This window comes from Pangasianodon hypophthalmus, chromosome 1 (assembly GCF_027358585.1).
Source record: "Pangasianodon hypophthalmus isolate fPanHyp1 chromosome 1, fPanHyp1.pri, whole genome shotgun sequence".
Taxonomy (NCBI): domain Eukaryota; kingdom Metazoa; phylum Chordata; class Actinopteri; order Siluriformes; family Pangasiidae; genus Pangasianodon; species Pangasianodon hypophthalmus.
In genome coordinates this window covers 35,831,070-35,850,703 of record NC_069710.1, presented here as the reverse complement: position 1 = coordinate 35,850,703, position 19,634 = coordinate 35,831,070, and the positions used below count along the sequence as shown (strand labels likewise).

Genomic DNA, 19,634 nt, shown 5'->3' with positions numbered 1-19,634 from the left:
GGGTCGGAGGGAGCGTGATGCAGAATGGGGTGCACTGTAAAAAAAAAAAATAACTCAAAAAAGTTGTTCTAACATGGAAAAATAAGTTGAGTGAGAATAATAATTAAAATGATTCAAAATGTTGAGTTTAGCCAATTTGAGTAGTTTTACTAAAAACATTAATTTGGGGGAAATTGTATATTTATGTTTCACAGTATGAAGTTCATGCATGCTCTGTTTGTCCTCACTATTGGGAGGGAGGAACGCATGAGCTGGTGCCGTGTGCTTGCAGACTGATGGCTGACTTTAATAAGTCAAGTGTCAAGTGTCAAGTGGAGTTTATTGTCATTTCAGCCATATACAAGTACACAGTGAAACGAAACAACGTTTCTCCAGGACCAAGGTGCTACATAAGACAACACAGAACAACACAGAACTACGGGGACTACATAAATTACATAAACGTAAAGTGCACAAGTGCAAACGTGCAGACAGCACAAGACAGAGTGCATAACTACGACGCCGACCAGTACACAGTCCTGTTGAAAGTGATAAAGTGACAGTAGTGCAAATATTACAGCTGAGGTAGTGTAAACAGTGTAAACATAGAAGTAGCAGCAATAATAAGACATGTGCAAAACATGTGCAGTGCATGTGCATAGAGGATGTTCCGTTGTGTGTATATATATATGTATGTATGTATGCGTGAGTTTCTTTGGACCAGTTCAGTTGTGTGTGTGTGTGTATATATGTGTGTGTGTATATATGTGTGTGTGTTTATATGTATGTGTGTGTGTGTGTGTGTGTGTGTGTTCCTTCAGTCCAGTTCTAGGTATTTAGGAGTCTGATGGCATGAGGGAAGAAACTGTTGCACAGTCTGGTTGTGAGGGCCAGAATGCTTCGGTACCGTTTTCCAGACGGCAGGAGGGTGAAGAGTGTGTGTGAGGGGTGTGTGGGATCATCCACAATGCTGGTGGCTTTGCGGATGCAGCGTGAGGTGTAAATGTCTGTGATGGAGGGAAGAGAGACCCCGATGATCTTCTCAGCTGTCCTCACTATCCGCTGCAGGGTCTTGCGATCCGAAACGGTGCAATTTCCAAACCAGGCAGTGATGCAGCTGCTCAGGATGCTCTCGATAGTCCCTCTGTAGAATTTGGTGAGGATGGAGGGTGGAAGATGTTCTTTCCTCAGCCTTCGCAGAAAGTACAGGTGCTGTTGGGCTTTCTTTGTTATGGAGCTGGTGTTGAGCGACCAGGTGAGGTTCTCCGCCAGGTGAACACCAAGAAACTTGGTGCTCTTGACGATCTCCACGGAGGAGCCGTCGATGTTCAGTGGAGAGTGGTCATTCTGTGCTCTTCTGAAGTCAACAACCATCTCTTTAGTTTTGCCCACATTCAGAGACAGGTTGTTGGCTTTGCACCAGTCCGTTAGCCGATGCACGTCCTCTCTGTATGCTGACTCGTCGTTCTTGCTGATGAGACCCACCACGGTCGTGTCATCGGCAAACTTGATGATGTGATTCGAGCTGTGCATTGCTACACAGTCGTGAGTCAGCAGAGTGAACAGCAATGGACTGAGCACACAGCCCTGTGGGGCCCCAGTGCTCAGTGTGGTGGTGTTGGAGATGCTGTTCCCGATCCGGACTGACTGATGTCTCCCAGTCAGGAAGTCCAGGATCCAGTTGCAGAGGGAGGTGTTCAGGCCCAGCAGGTTCAGCTTTCCGATCAAGTGCTGAGGAATGATTGTGTTGAATGCTGAACTGAAGTCTATGAACAGCATTCTAACATAAGTGTCTTTATTGTCCAAGTGGGTGAGGGCCAGATGGAGGGTGGTGGCGATGGCATCATCTGTTGAGCGGTTGGGGCGGTAAGCGAATTGCAGGGGGTCCAGTGAGGGAGGCAGCAGGGTCTTGACGTGCCTCATGACGAGCCTCTCGAAGCACTTCATGATGATGGGTGTAAGTGCAACGGGACGGTAGTCATTGAGGCAGGACACTGAAGACTTCTTTGGCACGGGGATGATGGTGGTGGCCTTGAAGCAGGTCGGGACAACGGTGCTGCACAGAGAGGTGTTGAAGATGTCCGTGAAAACATCTGCCAACTGGTCTGCACATCCCCTGAGCACCCTGCCAGGAATGTTGTCTGGTCCAGCAGCCTTCCGTGGGTTGACTCTGTGTAGAGTCTTCCTCACGTCAGCCGTGGTTAGACACAGCACCTGGTCATTGGGAGAAGGGGTGGTCTTCCTCGCCGTCACGCCGTTCTGTGCCTTGAACCGAGCGTAGAAGTCGTTCAGCGCATCTGGGAGGGAGGCATCACTGTCACAGGCAGATGGTGATGACCTGTAGTTGGTGATGTTCTGGATGCTTTGCCACATGCGCCGGGTGTCTCTGCTGGTCTTGAAGTGGTCGTGGATTCTCTGGGCGTGTGCGCGCTTCGCCTCTCTGATGGCCCGGGACAGTTTGGCCCTTGCTGTTCTTAGGGCCACCTTATCGCCTGCTCTGAAGGCGGAGTCTCGAGTCCTCAGTAGCGCGCGCACCTCTGCAGTCATCCACGGCTTCTGGTTGGAGCGTGAGGTGATGGTCTTGGAGGCGGTGACGTCGTCAATGCACTTGCTAATATAGCTGGTTACTGATGTCGCGTATTCCTCCAAGTCAGTGAAGTCGCCGTCAGTTGCCGCTTCCCTGAACATGTGCCAGTCAGTGTGTTCAAAGCAGTCCTGAAGAGCAGAGATGGCTCCTGCTGGCCAGGTTTTCACCTGCTTCAGAACCGGTTTGGAGCGTCTGACTAGCGGTCTATATGCTGGCATTAGCATAACAGAGATGTGGTCTGAGTAGCCGAGGTGGGGGCGGGGCTCCGCCCGGTATGCGCCGGGGATGTTTGTGTAAACAATGTCCAGCACGTTTTTCCCTCTTGTTGCAAAGTCCACATGCTGATGGAATTTCGGGAGCACTGACTTGAGATTTGCATGGTTGAAATCTCTGACAACAATAAACAGTCCGTCAGGGTGAGAATTCTGCAGCTCGCTAATAGCCCCATACAGTTCACAGAGCGCCTCCTTAGCATTAGCGTTAGCACTGGGGGGAATGTACACACCGATTATGAAAACAGTAGTGAATTCCCGTGGTAAATAAAAAGGTCTACATCTAACAGTCATAAACTCCACCAGCGATGAGCAGTAACTAGAGACTAGAACCGAGTTTTTGCACCATTCCGTGTTGATGTAAACACACAAGCAATAATTTTCACTGCATGTTAGCACATAAACAAGGTAAGTGGATTCATCCTCTGTACAAGTTGATTTAAAACCCATCATTCCTTTCTTTTACGGTATTAAATGTAAAGAAATGCTAAGCTGCTTTAAGGTAGTAATCCAGCTAATGTTTTCTTGCTAACAATTGGTTTTGTTAGCCAGCTAATCAGTTACCATTCTTTATTCTGGCTTACTTAACACTGGTAACTAGATATAATAGTTTGCTCTCCTCAGTGAAGCACCCACTGAGAAACCTGAAAGAACTCTGGTTATAGGAGACTCTATCTTAAGGCATGTGAAATTAGCAGCCTTAGTTAGGTGTATACCGGGAGCCAGGGCGCCGGACATAGCAGGTAGTCTTAGGGTCTTAGGAAAGCACAGTTTCTCGAAGATAGTTATTCATGTAGGAGCTAATGATATACGCCTTCGTCAGTCTGAGGTTACTAAGAGTAACTTGGTAGAGTTGTGTAAATTAGCGAAGGCGATGTCTGATGCTATAGGATGGTCTGCCCCCGTCCCAATGCGGCGTGGCGATGTAGCTTACAGCAGGTTATGGTCGCTGAACCGCTGAATGTCCAGGTGGTGTTCCGAAAACAATGTGGGCTTTATAGATAATTGGACTAACTTTGAGGGCAAGGCTGGCCTGTTAGGGCGGGACGGTGTTCATCCCACTCGGGAAGGTGCTGCTCTCATTTCTTGCAGCATAGCACATAGTCTCAGAACAGGCCTAGTTAATCGGTGACAATCCAGAGCCAAGGCCAGGGAGCAGACAAGCAGGCTAAACCGACCGTCCGCTAGCTGCACTGAGTCGTCACTCTGATACAACTGTATTGAGACTGTGTCTGTTCCCTGAGCTAAACAAAAGTGTAGAAATACTCAGAAAGTTTGTTGTAGTAACCTAATTAACATAAAATTAGATCATACTGAATGCACAGCCAGCACCTTTGATCTGAAGCTAGGACTGTTAAATATTAGATCTCTTAAAAGCACTTATTGTTAATGAAACTATTACTGATCAGGGGTTTAATGTACTGTGTTTAACAGATACATGGATTAAACCAATTCTCCAAATTTTGGCATCCCTTCTTAACACACTGTCCAGATGGATGCTGACTTCCTTATTTTTACTGAGAAATTTGATTATAGAGTTTGACTTTACAATGCTGCAACACGCCATATTAAAATGTTTCATTTAAACAGCCAAAATAAATTCACCACTTTTGACTTTAAATGGGTATAATGACAGATCTATTGCCTCGTTTATTAAAACTTGTATAGCTTCCACAGTAAAAAATATTAATAAAAAATACACCATTTCATATAAACATCTATTCTGAGGCGTTTACATTAAAAGCAGAAGAAATGTGAGAAAATAAAGTACACATTGTATTTGAACCTTTTAGAACTCACTGATAAAGATTTCATATATCTCAGATATGTGTTCAACACAACAAAATGAGTTTGCACACATCAAAATTCATTAAATTATTTTATTCAAACTTGTTTTATCTTACTAACTGATTTAACTTGATTTTGGTAAACATTTAGTTGTGCTAGTGTTATTACTTAAGTATATTAAGAAATTATGTAAACAATTTATTAACTTAATTAACCATTAAATCCAACAATCATCTACCATCATTAATAAATTACTCTAAATCATAATATATTTAAATTAAAGGAATATTACAGACACTTTAATAATTAAACAATATACAATACACACTTTAAACAATATAACTGCAAAACACAAACAAAAAAAATGAAAACTGGTGCTTTATTATTAAAAAAACAATAAATAAACATATTAACTTAATCATTAGAGCAAGTCTATTAAAATAACAACTCCTCAGGTTCTGATCTGCATTCTTATTGGTCGATGTGGAACAACGGACTTCTCAGGTTCTGATGTGTGTTTGTCAGTCTTAGTGGATCATCTGAATCAAAATCTGCAGCTGATAGAAAACTCGATGGTTCTTCATATCCCTGTATCTCCATAAACAGATGGGTTCTAAGCGGTAGAAACTGAGAGAAGGTGAGTGTGTGTTTCCCAGGAGGACCGTTAAAACTGAGGGATACAGGAAGTCTGTGGTGAGCAGACAGGAAGTGAGTGTAACCATCAGGCTGTAACATCTCACTGAAGGAACAGTCAACATCCAGAAACACACCCTGTAAACACACACACAATAACATCAACATTAACAGTATGAAGAGCAAAAAAATAGATAAATAGACCCATATTCAGACTAGTGTTAATAACACAGTGAGGATTTAATACTGAAACTTCACACATCAGTATTCAGAACTCAGACATAACTACTGACTTAAGTGCTACTCAGAAGTTACCTGAGAGTTAACCACATGGGGGTGGAGTTTGTCTAAAACAGAGGCGTGTCTCAGTTACACTCAATTCTGACCTTGAACTGGAGCGCATTTTCTCGCATGATATTAACTCGAGTTAGAAACACCACTGTTTGTCAGTTTTAATATAACCACAATACGACACGTTGAATTTTATGTTTTGGCTGTAAATACACTCAAAAACACCACAGAGTGTCCCTTGAGGCCAATGTTAAATACATAAGCATAGCAGACGAGTGTTCAGTCAGATTATCCTTCAAACAATGGGCATGTTTTCTTTACAGGAGAATTTTCTGTTATTTGATTTGATGCTTCTATTTTAAATTGTATTACATTTAAAGAGCTTCAGTTAATGTTCACATCAAACATCAGAATGAAGAAAAAGTGTAAAAACTCTAGAGTTTACGGTGCAAAAAAACAAAAAAAACATTGAGGGGGCGATAGTTCTGTGGGTGGAAACGCCTTGTTGAGGTCAGAGGTAAATGGCCAGATTGCTTCACTCTGCTAGGAAGAATATAATAACTCATATAATCACTCTTTACAACCGTGGTGAGCAGAAATGATTTAATGCATCGTGCTCGTGCCACATGATTGGCTGATTGGATGACTGCATGAATGAACTAATGTACAGGTGTTCCTGTTAAAGTGGACGGTGAGTGTATATTGTTTTACATATTGTGTTAACTTGTGAATAATAAATGATAGAACACCATGTTTAAATTTGTTTTATTGTAGATACAAGAATAAAATTCATATGCTATAAAGTGGAAGTTCATTAAAACATGATTATACCACAGCATGGATTAATAATAGAATCAGAAAGTGTGTATTAATTGCGTATAACAACATGGCTAGGAAAGTAGTTCCGAGAGTAACATGAATGATAGGTTAAAATTATATAATACGTTATTGTTTCTATAGTAACAGCTCATTCACAAGGACTTGTACAGCCCTGCATATAATCTAGCTTGTCTCTTAGATGTTCCAAAACATTAAATCTAACTGTAAACCATTAAAATGCATGACATGTCATTCATTAATAACTTGCTGTGGTATCAGTGGAATAATAATGCACCCCAGCATATTTTATATTTTCATATAAATTATATATTTCATATAAATTATATATTTATACCTTGAATATTTGCTAAATTTAATCTTATTAAGTTTTGTACATTTTTATACTTATCTGCCTTTATACTATGCACATTATCTACCTTCCTCAAATTGTCTACACTTATCTTTACTGTTCTGTTTTTATTATATTTATTAATTCACTGTCACTTTATTACCTGGACACTTTACTCCACTTGACACTGTATGCATCTACCTTACTTACTTGCAGATAAGTGTGTCTTGTTAGTATTTGGTGTCTGTAATGTCATGTGTCATGTTTGCAATTTCCCTCAGGGATCAATAAAGTACTCTATCTGTCTGTCTATCTGTCTATCTATCTATCTATCTATCTATCTATCATTGTTTACAAGTGACTGATTTAACAATAATGTGTATAGCATCTTATTAAAATTGAAATTTATAGTGTATCAACGAAGTACAACTGCATATAATAGTTCACTAACCATTAAATCTGAATATAATATAATATAATATAATATAAAATCTGAAACAATTAAAAAATAACACACAGTATGTTGCATAAGTATTCACCCCCTTGAAATACATTTTGTAGTGTTACTGTCTGGAACTGAAATGGACATAACTGGGTTTTTATATCACAAATCTACACAAAATAGTCTATAATATTGAAATGGGTAGAAAATAAGTGTATCTATAAATTAAAAACAAACAAACAAACAAACAAAAACTAGTATTTGTGACTGCTAAGTATTCACCCCCATTGGTGTAAAGCACAATTTAGTTCTGGTTCAGTTTCCATTAGAAGTCGTATAATTAGTTAAACTGAGTCGACCTGTATGTAATTAAAGTGTCATGTGACCTGAGTATAAATACACCTGTTCCTGAATACACCTGTTCATGAAGAACACAGAATTTGTTAGAGAGAAACATACAGCATTATGAAGACGACAGAATGATCAAATCATATCCAGGACATAAGTTCTGCATAAGTATTAATCAGGGATTGGTTATAAAAATAATCTGAACATTGACCATCCCATGGAGGGACGAGTACGTTATGAAAAGTGTAAAGAATATGTCACAACCTTGTCTCTGCGCAGAGGAGACCATCAAGAGTCAATGAGAGGGGATTAGTGAGACAAACAGCCGAGAGAACAAACGTGTCTCTCAAAATGATCATCAGGTTTTTTTGGCATAAAGTGAATAGATTAAGTCATGTGACTCACCAGAGCAAATAAGTGACCGGCTGCGTTCACACACAGGTACAATGATGACATCACACCCCGAATCGCCGTGTAACCCGGTTTAACAGCTTTTAGCTCTAAAACCGCTAACACACACACACACATGCATTATATATATTATAGTATACATTACATATACATTATATATACTATCTTCTTTGTTCCTAGTGTTATGTTCTCCTTTTCATAGCTTCAATAAACTCAATGGTCCCTAGTTTTGTTATTCCTAGTACTGTGGTGTTCTTTGAGAATTCCTGCTTCCTGTTCCTTCAAATCTCAGTTCACTTACAGTTTCCCTACTTGCTATTTAAAAATAAAAAATAATTCCCTCTGATTTATTCTTTATCAGATTGTTCACATTATATATTTCTTAGTTTTATTGATATCTTCAGTTCAACAGGCAAACCTCTGTGCTCTCTGCAAATCTATTTTTTTCTTTGAGTTTTCACTGGAACTTTGTGGGATTGCTCCCCTTAACACACACTCTTGTGTGTGTTGCATATACATATAAATGTAGAAGCAAACTCACTGTAAAGTGACTGACTCTGAGTTGCTGATACTGTGCCATTGGATAAAATCTCAACAAACAGGCTGTGGTGTTTATTATCTGCAAAGAAACAAAAAAAAAGAAAAAAATGATTAGTCTTTAAACAAACATTGAAAAATATCTGTGATTCATCTGCAAACAAAAGCTAAAGATCTTTTTCTGATTATTACTAAACAACAAACAATTATATACAGTACTGTGCAAAAGTCTTTTTTAAAAATTTTTTTTTAGTACAAACTTTGTTATAGAAGTTTATTTTCTGACTTCTACATTATTGATTCAGTACAAAAACATTTTAGATTCCAAACATTAGTTCCCCTTCAGGAACTCGAGCTGCATTGAAACGCTATGGGAATGCCCCCAGCGTGACCACGCTCTGAATCACGTGTGCAATCAGTCCAATGGATGGGCAATCAGTCCTATGGATCCAGACGTCACGGATGCTTGTGGCCCAGGACTTCTGAGGGCAGGCCCCTCTGGGGAGGGACGATGTACACCTCATCATACGGTGCCCGTCTCTCCTCAGTGCCCTCGGGAGATCGACCTGCCACCCATGGTGCTTCAGGGCGCAGCGGTCTCCAGTGAGCGATTCTCTCAGTTTCCGCCCGGGAACGTAGCGGTACTGGGAGGCTCGCTGCCTCTTCGGAGCTCTTCAGAGCAGCTAGTTCGGCCGTCCCCTGCCGGTTTGCCGCTTCAGGGCACTGAGCTAGCCGCTCTCATTTCACCAGAGGTCAGTCTCGAGAGACTGATTCCCTTAGTAGACTATTTTGCGGCGTGGAAACTTCTGCCAAATGTGTCTCAATGGCTCCTGCATACTGTAGAGAGAGGCTACCGAATCCAATTCGGTTCTCCACCGCCTCCTTTTTGCAGGGTTCTTCCCACTCTGGTGGGCCCCGAGCAGGCTCTGGTAATGGAACAGGAAGTGAACACTCTCCTGAGGAAGGAGGCCATCGAGGTGGTCCCTCCTCACGACAGGGAGTCCGGGTTCTACAGCCGGTATTTCATTGTTCCGAAGAAGGGTGGAGGGTTGCGTCCCATTTTGGATCTGCATCATTTGAACCGCTCAGTCATGCGACTGAAGTTCAAGATGCTCATGATCAAACAGGTCGTGTCTCAGATGAGATCCGAGGACTGGTTTGTCATGATCGATCTGAAAGACGCATATTTCCATATCTCCATCCTTCCCCAACACAGGAAGTTCCTGAGGTTTGCTTTCGGGGGCGACGCTTACCAATATCGGGTTCTTCCGTTCGGCCTGGCACTCTCACCCCGCACTTTCACGAAGAGTGTAGATGCTGCTCTGGCTCCTGTGCGACTCCAGGGCATCCGCATACTGAATTATATCAACGATTTGTTGATATTAGCTCAATCGGAGCAGGCGGCGGTTCGGCATCGAGATGTTGTTCTCGCCCACATGAAAGAGCTGGGGTTAAGACTACACGCCGAGAAGATTGTGCTTTCTCCAGTACAGAGAACCACTTATCTGGGTGTGGTGTGGGATTCGACCACGATGCAGGCACGTCTGTCTCCTGCTCGGGTCGAGTCGATCCTCACAGCAGTCACGAGAGTAAGAGAAGGCTGGTCACTCACTGTAAAGCAGTTCCAGAAACTGCTGGGTCTGATGGCAGCTGCGTCCAACGTGATACCTTTTGGCCTGCTGTACATGAGACCCCTACAGTGGTGGCTCAAGACCAAGGGGTTCTCCCCGAGGGGAAGCCCGCTCCGCATGATCAAGGTCACGCGGCAATGCCTACATGCTATTTCCCAGAGTCCGGTGCTCGGAGCTCCTCGTCGCCGCGTAACACTAGCGACGGACGCATCTCTCACTGGATGGGGAGCGGTCATGAGTGGCCGCTCAGCTTGTGGTCTGTGGAGCGGCTGCCATCTCACGTGGCACATCAACTGCCTGGAGATGCTGGCCGTGTTTCTAGCATTGAAACATTTTCTCCCAGACCTAAGAGGTCGCCACCCGTGACGTCTCGCCCATCCATTGGACTGATTGCACATGTGATTCAGAGCGTGGTCATGCTGGGGGCGTTCCCATAGCATTTCGACGCAGCATTTCATTCACTCGGGGGAACCATGGTTACATGCGTAACCTGGAGATGTTTTCCAGCACAGAAATGTTACAGAAAAATGTTTGAATGTCAGTAAAGAAAGCAGCAGATTCCATAAGAGACACTTTTCAGATAAAAACATAATGAAGGCTGCTGGGTTTCGCTGCAGAAATAAGAAGCGAGTCGACAGTCAAAGTCTCCAGAAGAACTGTGGCTGCTTCTGCAAGATGCTCAGTAACACTTCCAGCTCATTTCCTTATAAAACTGCACACACTGCACCTCAGATACTGCTTTATTTATTTAAAGTGAAGGATCGTCACATTAAATACTGACTTTGTTTCATTTATTACTGTTTACTGCTCTTTATAGTATTTTTTTAAATGTAGAAACATTTAATTTCATTATTTTTGAAGGCGTCTTTGCTCTAGAGAATTTATTTGCATGTGCCTAAGACTTTTGCACAGAACTGTATATGTGCCAAATTCAACAGTCATAAACTTTTTCTTTACGTGCTTGACTGAACATGGAAAAGGCGTATTTTTGGTGGTTTATTAGTAGCATGAGTATTTATATTACACAGAGGTCATACTTGGGTCATTTTGACCTGAGAATAAATCAAATAATAAAAAGTGGTGAAATATCAACTTTCAGCAACTACTTTTTGCAAAAATAAATCAAATCAGTGAATCACATGACCTTTATGCCTTTTTCACATTTGTACCTGATTACACACACCTGCTGGTCCAATCATCTCCAGGCATGAGAACTGTTTTTGAGTGTGTGTGTGTGTGTGTCTACTGTTTGCCAAAAATTCAATATACTCAAAAGTCTCAATTAGCATTTCAATTATTATTTTCTGTCTAATCAGTAAATTAGACCCATGAACACGGTTAATTCAACATTATGTTCATCTGAGATATGTTAATCTAGAATAACAAAATATTATCTTCCAGTGAAATAGGAATAAAACCAGTTTACCACAGTTCTGAAAAAAAACAACTGTGTTCTCCAGCAGTCTAAGAAGTTTTCTGTCAATTTTAATGCCAAAGCAGCAGTTAACTCCACAAGCGTCAAAACCTTGCAGAAATCAGCATTTAATATCAGATCATTTACTACTCACTAATGCTGTTTCTCTCTCTCTCTTTCTCTGTGTGTGTGTGTTTCTGTACATACCTGTGTACAGGTGTCTCTGGCGAACTTGATCATTGAAGGCCAATATTGGAGAGGAATCATGGACAGATGGAGAGAAAGAGTGAGAGCTAGTGAGAGGGAGAGAGAGAGAAAAACGAAAGAGGAGAAAAAATCCTGCAAACAGCAACATCGCACAAATAAACACAAAACTACAAACAAAATACTACAATCTGGATCACTGAAGTAAATAAAAGATAATAAATAATGAATAAGTAAGTAAGATCAACACATAAATGAAATTAAATAAATAAATCAATGAATAAGCATCACAGAAATGCACTTTGCATTAGAAGTTGTGAAAGTGTGTGTTTGACTTTTATAGGAGATGTGGCAGGAGGAGAGATGATGGTGATTCACAAAATTTACGGAAAGCAACACAATATTCTTAAGAAATTCACACACACACACACACACACACACGCACACATACACACACACACACACATGCAGTGATACTGACCATGTTTGGTTTTCCTGCTTTGATCACTTACAGCAAACTGCTGTAATGTAAATGATGTGAAGTGGAAATAACTCTGATTCATTCATAAACACACACACACACTCGCACGCACACGTACGCACACATGCGCACACACACTCAAACGCACCCACACACACGTGTACACACACTCAGAGAAAGAGTGGATAAAAAAGGTATTATTTCTATATTTGCTGCTATTATCATTATGTATTATGTAGAGAATAAAATAAGCACATCAGCAGACTGATTAGAATCTTTTCTAGTTTATGTTTTATCTAGTTTATCTTTTCTAGTTTATGGCACTTTTCTCATCACCAAGGTTGCTTTACAATAGTAAGAACAAGTTGACAGTCTAGAAATGATACATAATTAAATCAGATGTCACAGGGAGACAGAGAGAAGAAATGCTGAAGAAAATGTCACCCACTCAGGACAAGGATGTCAGGGGAAAGGAGAGTAGACTGTGCAAGCCAAGAGAACTAACATGATGGGTTGCAGAAGAAGTAGACTATCAGGTGTAGAACGAGAAGGTAGATGTTCATAAATGCTGTCACTTTTATTTTGGAAGAAGTTGAGAAAGTCAATACAAAGTGTGACATTGTGAAAAGCAGGTAGGCCAGCATTTATAAATAACCTGATTCAGTGCTGTAAATAAATAACATCTCTATACTATTTCATGTGTTGCCAATAGGATACAGAATGGACCAAGAGTCCAGTTTTCTTATAAAGCGGCTTAAGATGCCGTGCAGTCGTTTTCACGGTTCTCAGTTCACAGGTGTACCACGGCAAGGTGAAAAAAGGGAACCCAGCTTCTTGGTGACACCGGATAGTGTGATTATGAGTCATTAGAGTGTAGAGGTGTAGAAGAGTAAAGACAAACAGTACTCATTGCACAATTACATCACAGGGGCGATAGATGATAACAATAATGAATCAAACATTTATTTATTAAAACGTTTACTAAAGAGGAAACGGAATCTTCTCTTCTCATTGAGTGTGTGTCTATGTGTTTATAAGTCAGTGTTTACACTGGTCTCCTGGCATGTTAAACTGTTTATAATCAGCAGCAGAAAGAAGAGGAGCACATTTTTGTGAAAAATGAAGACATCAGAGAAACAGAAAGCAGATATGCCTTTCCTCTCAGTCTGAGAGAGAAAGTAAACCCAGCTTCTGTTGACACTTAATCCACATGACGCTCATATGCTGAAATTTTCTCTGTTTGTTTATATATATATGTATTTTTAAGGGTTATAGGGAATTTCATGACAATTTCTGGGTTGTGTGTACTTTCCAGTCACACACGAACACACACACACACACACACACACACACTTATTTATTTATGTTAGTACCAACATTTACAGGGATACAGGGAAAAGTATGGACAGAGACACACACGTCCTTAAGGATATGAGCAGTGAGATGAATTTCCATAGTTTCACTTTAAATTAGACACAGGTTAATATATTATATTATAATTCAATTTGAATTCAATTTTATTTGTATAGCACGTTTAACAATGGACATTGTCACAAAGCAGTTTTACAGAAATAAATATTTTATCCTTTATCCCTAATTAGCGAGCCCTGAGACGATATGAGGAAGAAACCTCGAGAGGAACCAGACTGAAAAGGGAACCTATCCTCATCTGGGTGACACCCGATAGTGCAATTATAAATCATTCCCTTCTATAACTGTGTACTATAGTGTCAAGCAGTGCAACTGTGTAGCCAGGAACTTATGAGCTTATGAGCAACTTATGAATAATGAATATGAGCATCAATGTTATTTCTAAATACATTATAGTTTTAACATGAAGTCTATTTTGTTGAAGTTATCAGCTGTTCGTAGCAATTCCAAAGCCATCTTCATGGTTTCTAAGTGGTACCATCCACAGTAATCTCATTGAACTTTAGGCTGTCAACATGGGGCCATCCTCAGCAGCAAGTGGTTTTCAGGTGAAACAGAAGTAGGGATCAGGTTGGATCAGGCAGGTCCGGAGAGCAGACGGGGTCAGGATCACTTGCATCTCAGGAGTAGCATGTGTAGCTTGACAGAGAGAGAGAGAGAGAGAGAGAGAGAGAGAGAGAGAGAAGGGGGGAAAGAGTAGGAATATATAGCAGTCTCCAGACCTGCACCTTTACCTAAGACAAAAGCTATTAAAAAAAAAAGCTTGACTCAGTCACCCAGCACACAGTTTATTCTCTGAATTGCGATCTGGCATCTAGTCACAGACAAGCTGTCTAAAGAACAGTCTTTATCTGCAGGCTCCTAAACATCCTGCAGGTCATCTGCATCCCAAATTTCACCAAGTCACTTGACATACTTTTCACTTGTTTTTCTCCCTGCTCCCCCATTGCCACTTGGACACTTTACATAACTTTAGTGCAACAATCTGTGCTGTATCTAGTTTTCCTCTCTTTCTCACTATGTTGTAGCATATATTGCACTTGGTTATTTTACTTACTTGTATATTCTCTTGCCCTCTGCGTATGTGTGTGAGTATATCATGTTCTGTTATATGAACAGCTTACTCTACCCTAGCCACAAGCATTTCAATGTACACATGTCCTGGGGTGCTGTGCAAATGATGAACTTGACTTGACTAATTGGAAGGTCATTCCATAACTGTGGGGCTCTGTAAGAAAAGTTTTTATTATATTTGTGTATTACAAGATTTTATTATTACATTTTATTATGACATCAAAGCAGGCATGGTGAATTATATGAAGACCAAAAGTTTGCTCAGGGACTGTGGTTGTTAAGTTCATTTTGGAATTGAGTGAAAATATATATTCATCATTATTAAAGTAAGGAACGGTCTATCTGATAAAATGAATTTAACCTTGAGATTAAAAAAATATATATATATATTGGTTGTGAACATGTAGTCCAACATGGAAGCAACAAGGAAGCTGATTGACCCCTGCCATGTCATGCTCATGTCTGATAGCGGCAGGTGTGTCTGATTATCAGCAAGCAGACGTTCTTTGTTTGTGAAGTGCATATACTGCTCCTACCCAAGTTGGTGCTGCTGGTTGTAAAACCAGTGGAGAAAGATTGTTAAACCTGCACGGATCTAATCATCAAGGTTGGATGTTGAGTTCATTCATTCAAGGACACCTGGGAAAAGCCACAATGTATTGTGCAACTATGAGATGCTACTGGTAGGACAAAGACTCTATATTTTTCTAGTAACTACAGACTGTTTATGAGAACGCTATGTTGACTTGCAAGTCGTTTGTGTTGTAAGCGGTTTAGCATCTAATGTGCTAATTAGCCATTTGCAGTAACAGCATTTGATTTAACTTTGCTGTTGAACTGCTATGCTTTATGTTCTTTGGTAAGTTCTTTGGATTTGTGAGTATACTTGATTGAACTTGATTGATATATGATTGAACCACTGAATTTATGCAAAGAAGATCAAGATGTTTTGAGTTATTCCATGCGCCCTTCATTGTTGAATAAAGCCTTTGTCAAGTTTGGGCCGACATTGAGGCTGAGAATCCCAAAATAACTTGACAGTGGTGCAAGCCCATTCAGTGCTTTAAAGTTAATTTGTAGTATTTTAGAATAAATGCAAAATTTTTCTGATGTGATGTGGTCATAATTTCTGGGTCTAGTAAGGACTCTGGCTGCTGCATTCTTTACTAACTGGAGCTTATTTATGCATCTACTGGATCAAGACAACAAAGCATTACAATAGTTACAAAGGTGTATCCAAAGGTCACAAAAACAAAAACTACTTTTTCTGCATCTTGAAGTGAGATTATATTTGAGACTCGGCCTCTGGTGCTAGTAGAAGTATTTCTATGGACACCTGACCATTGCACCCATATGTGCTGTTGAACATCCCATTCCAAAAAAATGGCCATTAATATGAATAAGTTACCCATTTGTTACTATTATAAGTAGTTCAGGTATTTACTACTGGGATGGCTATCTACATGATAGCCTGGCTGTGGGTATTTGTGGAAATTCAGCCAGAAGAGAATTAGTGACCTCATGCACTGACGTCAACAAGAAGACCTGGCATACAATCAGCTATCTAATTCATCCCAAAGGTATTCAATAGGGTTTAAGTCAGAGCACTATGCCAGGACAGAGATGTCAGCATTTACATCTACAAAATGATTATGATCAGTAAAATAAGACCTGGGCCAGGAAAGAGCTGTTCCCTTAGCTCCAACAAAGAATATTATAATTATGATATCAAAAGCTGCACTAAGGTCAAGCAACACAAGCAGCGAGATACTTTAACCAGCACTGTGCTGCAACCTTTTCTAGGATCTTGGAAATAAAGGGGAGGTTTGATATTGGCCTATAGTTAGACAGCTGACAGGGGTCATGGTCTGTTTTTTTTTTTTATCAAGGCTTTATTAACTGCTAGTTTAAAGCATTTAAGTACATAAATGCTTTAAACTAGCATGGTATCAAATTTTGAAGAGGAAATTATTGAAATTAGTTTGGTCTGTTGGATTTGAAGTAAAATATTCTAAATGCTCTATTGATTTGGTTATATTGTTCTAAACATAGTTATCAAATTGTCTGACTTTAAGCTAATACTCTGAATTATCTAATCTACATTTTCAAATTTGTCATTGAAATTTTGTCACCTCATAAAGCTATTGCTATTTCTATTTGTGCTTCTGTGGAGTCTTATTTGTTACGTAGTTAACATTGCTGTATTAAATAAGAATGCAGAATTATGTTGTTATCTTCTGTTGGGATATAGACATCTGCTGATCCAGCAGTGGCAAAAGGCTTTCTGTAGTTAAGAATGAAATGAAATTTCTAAGACTACCAATTTAGTTTCATGCCATTTACATTATAAGTCTCAAATGGTGTGTATATATATATATATATATATATATATATATATATATATATACACCGACCAGCTATAACATTATGACCACTGACAGGTGAAGTGAATAATATTGATTATCTCGTTACAATAGCACCTGTCAAGGGTTGAAATATATTAGGCAGCAAGTGACCAGTTGGTTCTTGAAGTTGATGTGTTGGAAACAGGAAAAATGGGCAAGTGTAAGGATCTGAGTAACTTTGACAATGGCCAAATTGTGATGGCTAGATGACTGGGTCAGAGTATCTTTAAAACAGTAGGTCTTGTGGGGTGTTCCCGGTATGCAGTGGTTAGTACCTACCAAAAGTGGTCCAAGGAAGGACAACCGGTGAACTAGCAACAGGGTCATGGGTACCCAAGGCTCACTGATGCACGTGGGGAGTGAAGGATAGTCTGTCTGGTCTGATCCCACAGAAGAGCTACTGTAGCACAAATTGCTGAAAAGTTAAAGCTGGCTATGATAGAAAGGTGTCAGAACACACAGTGCATCACACCTTTCTGCATATGGGGCTGTGTAGCCACAGACCTGTCAGAGTGCCCATGCTGACCCTGTCCACTGCCAAAAGTGCCTACAAGGGACAGGTGAGCATCAGAACTGGACCACGGAGCAATGGAAGAAGGTGGTCTGGTCTGATGAATCACATTTTGTCTTACATCATGTGGAAGGCCCGGTGCGTGTGCATCGTTTACCTGGGGAAGAGATGGCACCAGGATGCATTCTGGAAAGAACGCAAGCTGGCGGAGGCAGTGTGATGCTGTGGGCAATGTTCTGCTGGGAAACTTTGGGTCCTGGCATTCAGGTGGATGCATGTGGAGGATCAGTTGTTTTAGGGTAGTCCTGTTTGGCTGCGCACAATCAGGGAAATGTGCAAAGATGATCAGTGGAACATGTTTTGTTGTAAGCAATATATCTTGTTACCATGTAACAACAACTTGATGTTTTCATGCTATAACCACAAAACTGTTATGCCACCATAGCTATCATACCCACTACTGTAGAACAAGTGAGGAGTGCTACTGTATTAAATACATTCCATCTATTTATGAACCATAAATTAGAATAAGAACAACAGAAGACTTGTCAGCATCTGGGTGCATTGTGAGAACCAAGTTATGCTGTATAGCATGATTGATGCAACAGTCTACCATGATTTCATCCCAGCACAGTTTGGTGATTTCAATTAAATTTAATTTTTTATTTGTATTGCACTTTTAACAATGGACATTGTCACAAAGCAGCATTACAGAAATTCAGATATAATTTTTTTAATTTACATTTATACATAATGTACAAAACAAAGGCAATGGTACCAAGGAAAAACTCGCCAAGGTGACAAGAGGAAGAAAGCATGAGAGAAACCAATTTCAAAAAGGAACTCATCCTCTTCTGGTTAACACCAGATAGTGTGATTATAAGTCATTCGACTTCTGTAACTGATTACTAACAAACTTAACAGTGCTAAGTGTGTTAAAAGTATGATTATGAGCATCACTCAAGTTGTAAGTTTAGGTTTCTTAAACCGAAGCGATCAGCTGTTCATTTATGGAGATCTGAGTGTAAAGTGTTCTTAGTAATTGCTAAAAGAACCGTTGACTCTGTGTTTGAGGTTAGGCCTCACATTGCACTCGGGCTGTGCTGACCCTTGCGAATTCCCCAAATGTGGGAATCTCGACTGCATAATTTCTGATAGTGGGGGACTGCGTTCGCGCTCTCCCCTGACACGCAACTCTGGTGGAAAGGAAGATAGAGCAGTGCTCTGTGTTTATGTGGCTCTGTGTTTGTGGTTAGGCCTCACACAGAGACATATGGGCACCAAAGGGCGACGTGTGGAGAAAACCCACCTGGCTCCAGGCGTGCTGGTTTCTTCAGTCTTCTGTTAGGTGTGAGACACACGGTCATGTCCATATCCTGCCTGACCAGTAGATGGAGCCCGCATGAGCTCCCCACTAGTATCTTGTGCTGACTTGGAAGGGGAGGGGCCAGAAATTATGCAAGGCCCTGCCCCGAGGCTTTCTGCACCCTCATCCAGCTGCCCACAGCCTTGCAGGGCCCTTCTCATACAGACAAAGGAGTTCATACTTACCTGGCAGGGGCGATACCATGATCAGGAAGGTGGTTCGCCCAAGGCGAGGCTCAGCCATTGCACTCGGGCTGTGCTGACCCTTGCGAATTCCCCAAATGTGGGAATCTCGACTGCATAATTTCTGATAGTGGGGGACTGCGTTCGCGCTCTCCCCTGACACGCAACTCTGGTGGAAAGGAAGATAGAGCAGTGCTCTGTGTTTATGTGGCTCTGTGTTTGTGGTTAGGCCTCACACAGAGACATAAGGGCACCAGAGGGCGACGTGTGGAGAAAACCCACCTGGCTCCAGGCGTGCTGGTTTCTTCAGTCTTCTGTTAGGTGTGAGACACACGGTCATGTCTATATCCTGCCTGACCAGTAGATGGAGCCCGCATGAGCTCCCCACTAGTATCTTGTGCTGACTTGGAAAGGGAGGGGCCATAAATTATGCAAGGCCCTGCCCCGAGGCTTTCTGCACCCTCATCCAGCTGCCCACA

The 19,634-nt window shown here is 41.0% G+C and overlaps 1 protein-coding gene, 1 non-coding gene and 1 pseudogene across 2 annotated transcripts; 2 read left to right on the top strand and 1 right to left on the bottom strand.

The window, feature by feature from the left end:
- Window positions 1-5,097: 5,097 nt before the first annotated feature.
- Window positions 5,098-11,856, bottom strand: fgf21 (fibroblast growth factor 21). Its single transcript, XM_026946418.2, has 4 exons — window positions 11,709-11,856; window positions 8,461-8,538; window positions 7,914-8,017; window positions 5,098-5,397 (listed from the first exon to the last, which is right to left on the bottom strand). Exons 1-4 carry the CDS (start codon window positions 11,854-11,856, stop codon window positions 5,098-5,100), a joined length of 630 nt encoding a protein of 209 aa, XP_026802219.2.
- Window positions 11,857-18,645: 6,789 nt separating this feature from the next.
- LOC113546588 (uncharacterized) lies at window positions 18,646-18,793 on the top strand (annotated as a pseudogene).
- A 357-nt stretch (window positions 18,794-19,150) lies between these two features.
- LOC128320577 (U1 spliceosomal RNA) lies at window positions 19,151-19,314 on the top strand. Its single transcript, XR_008304128.1, has one exon. It is a non-coding gene; the product is annotated as a U1 spliceosomal RNA (small nuclear RNA).
- Window positions 19,315-19,634: the final 320 nt, after the last annotated feature.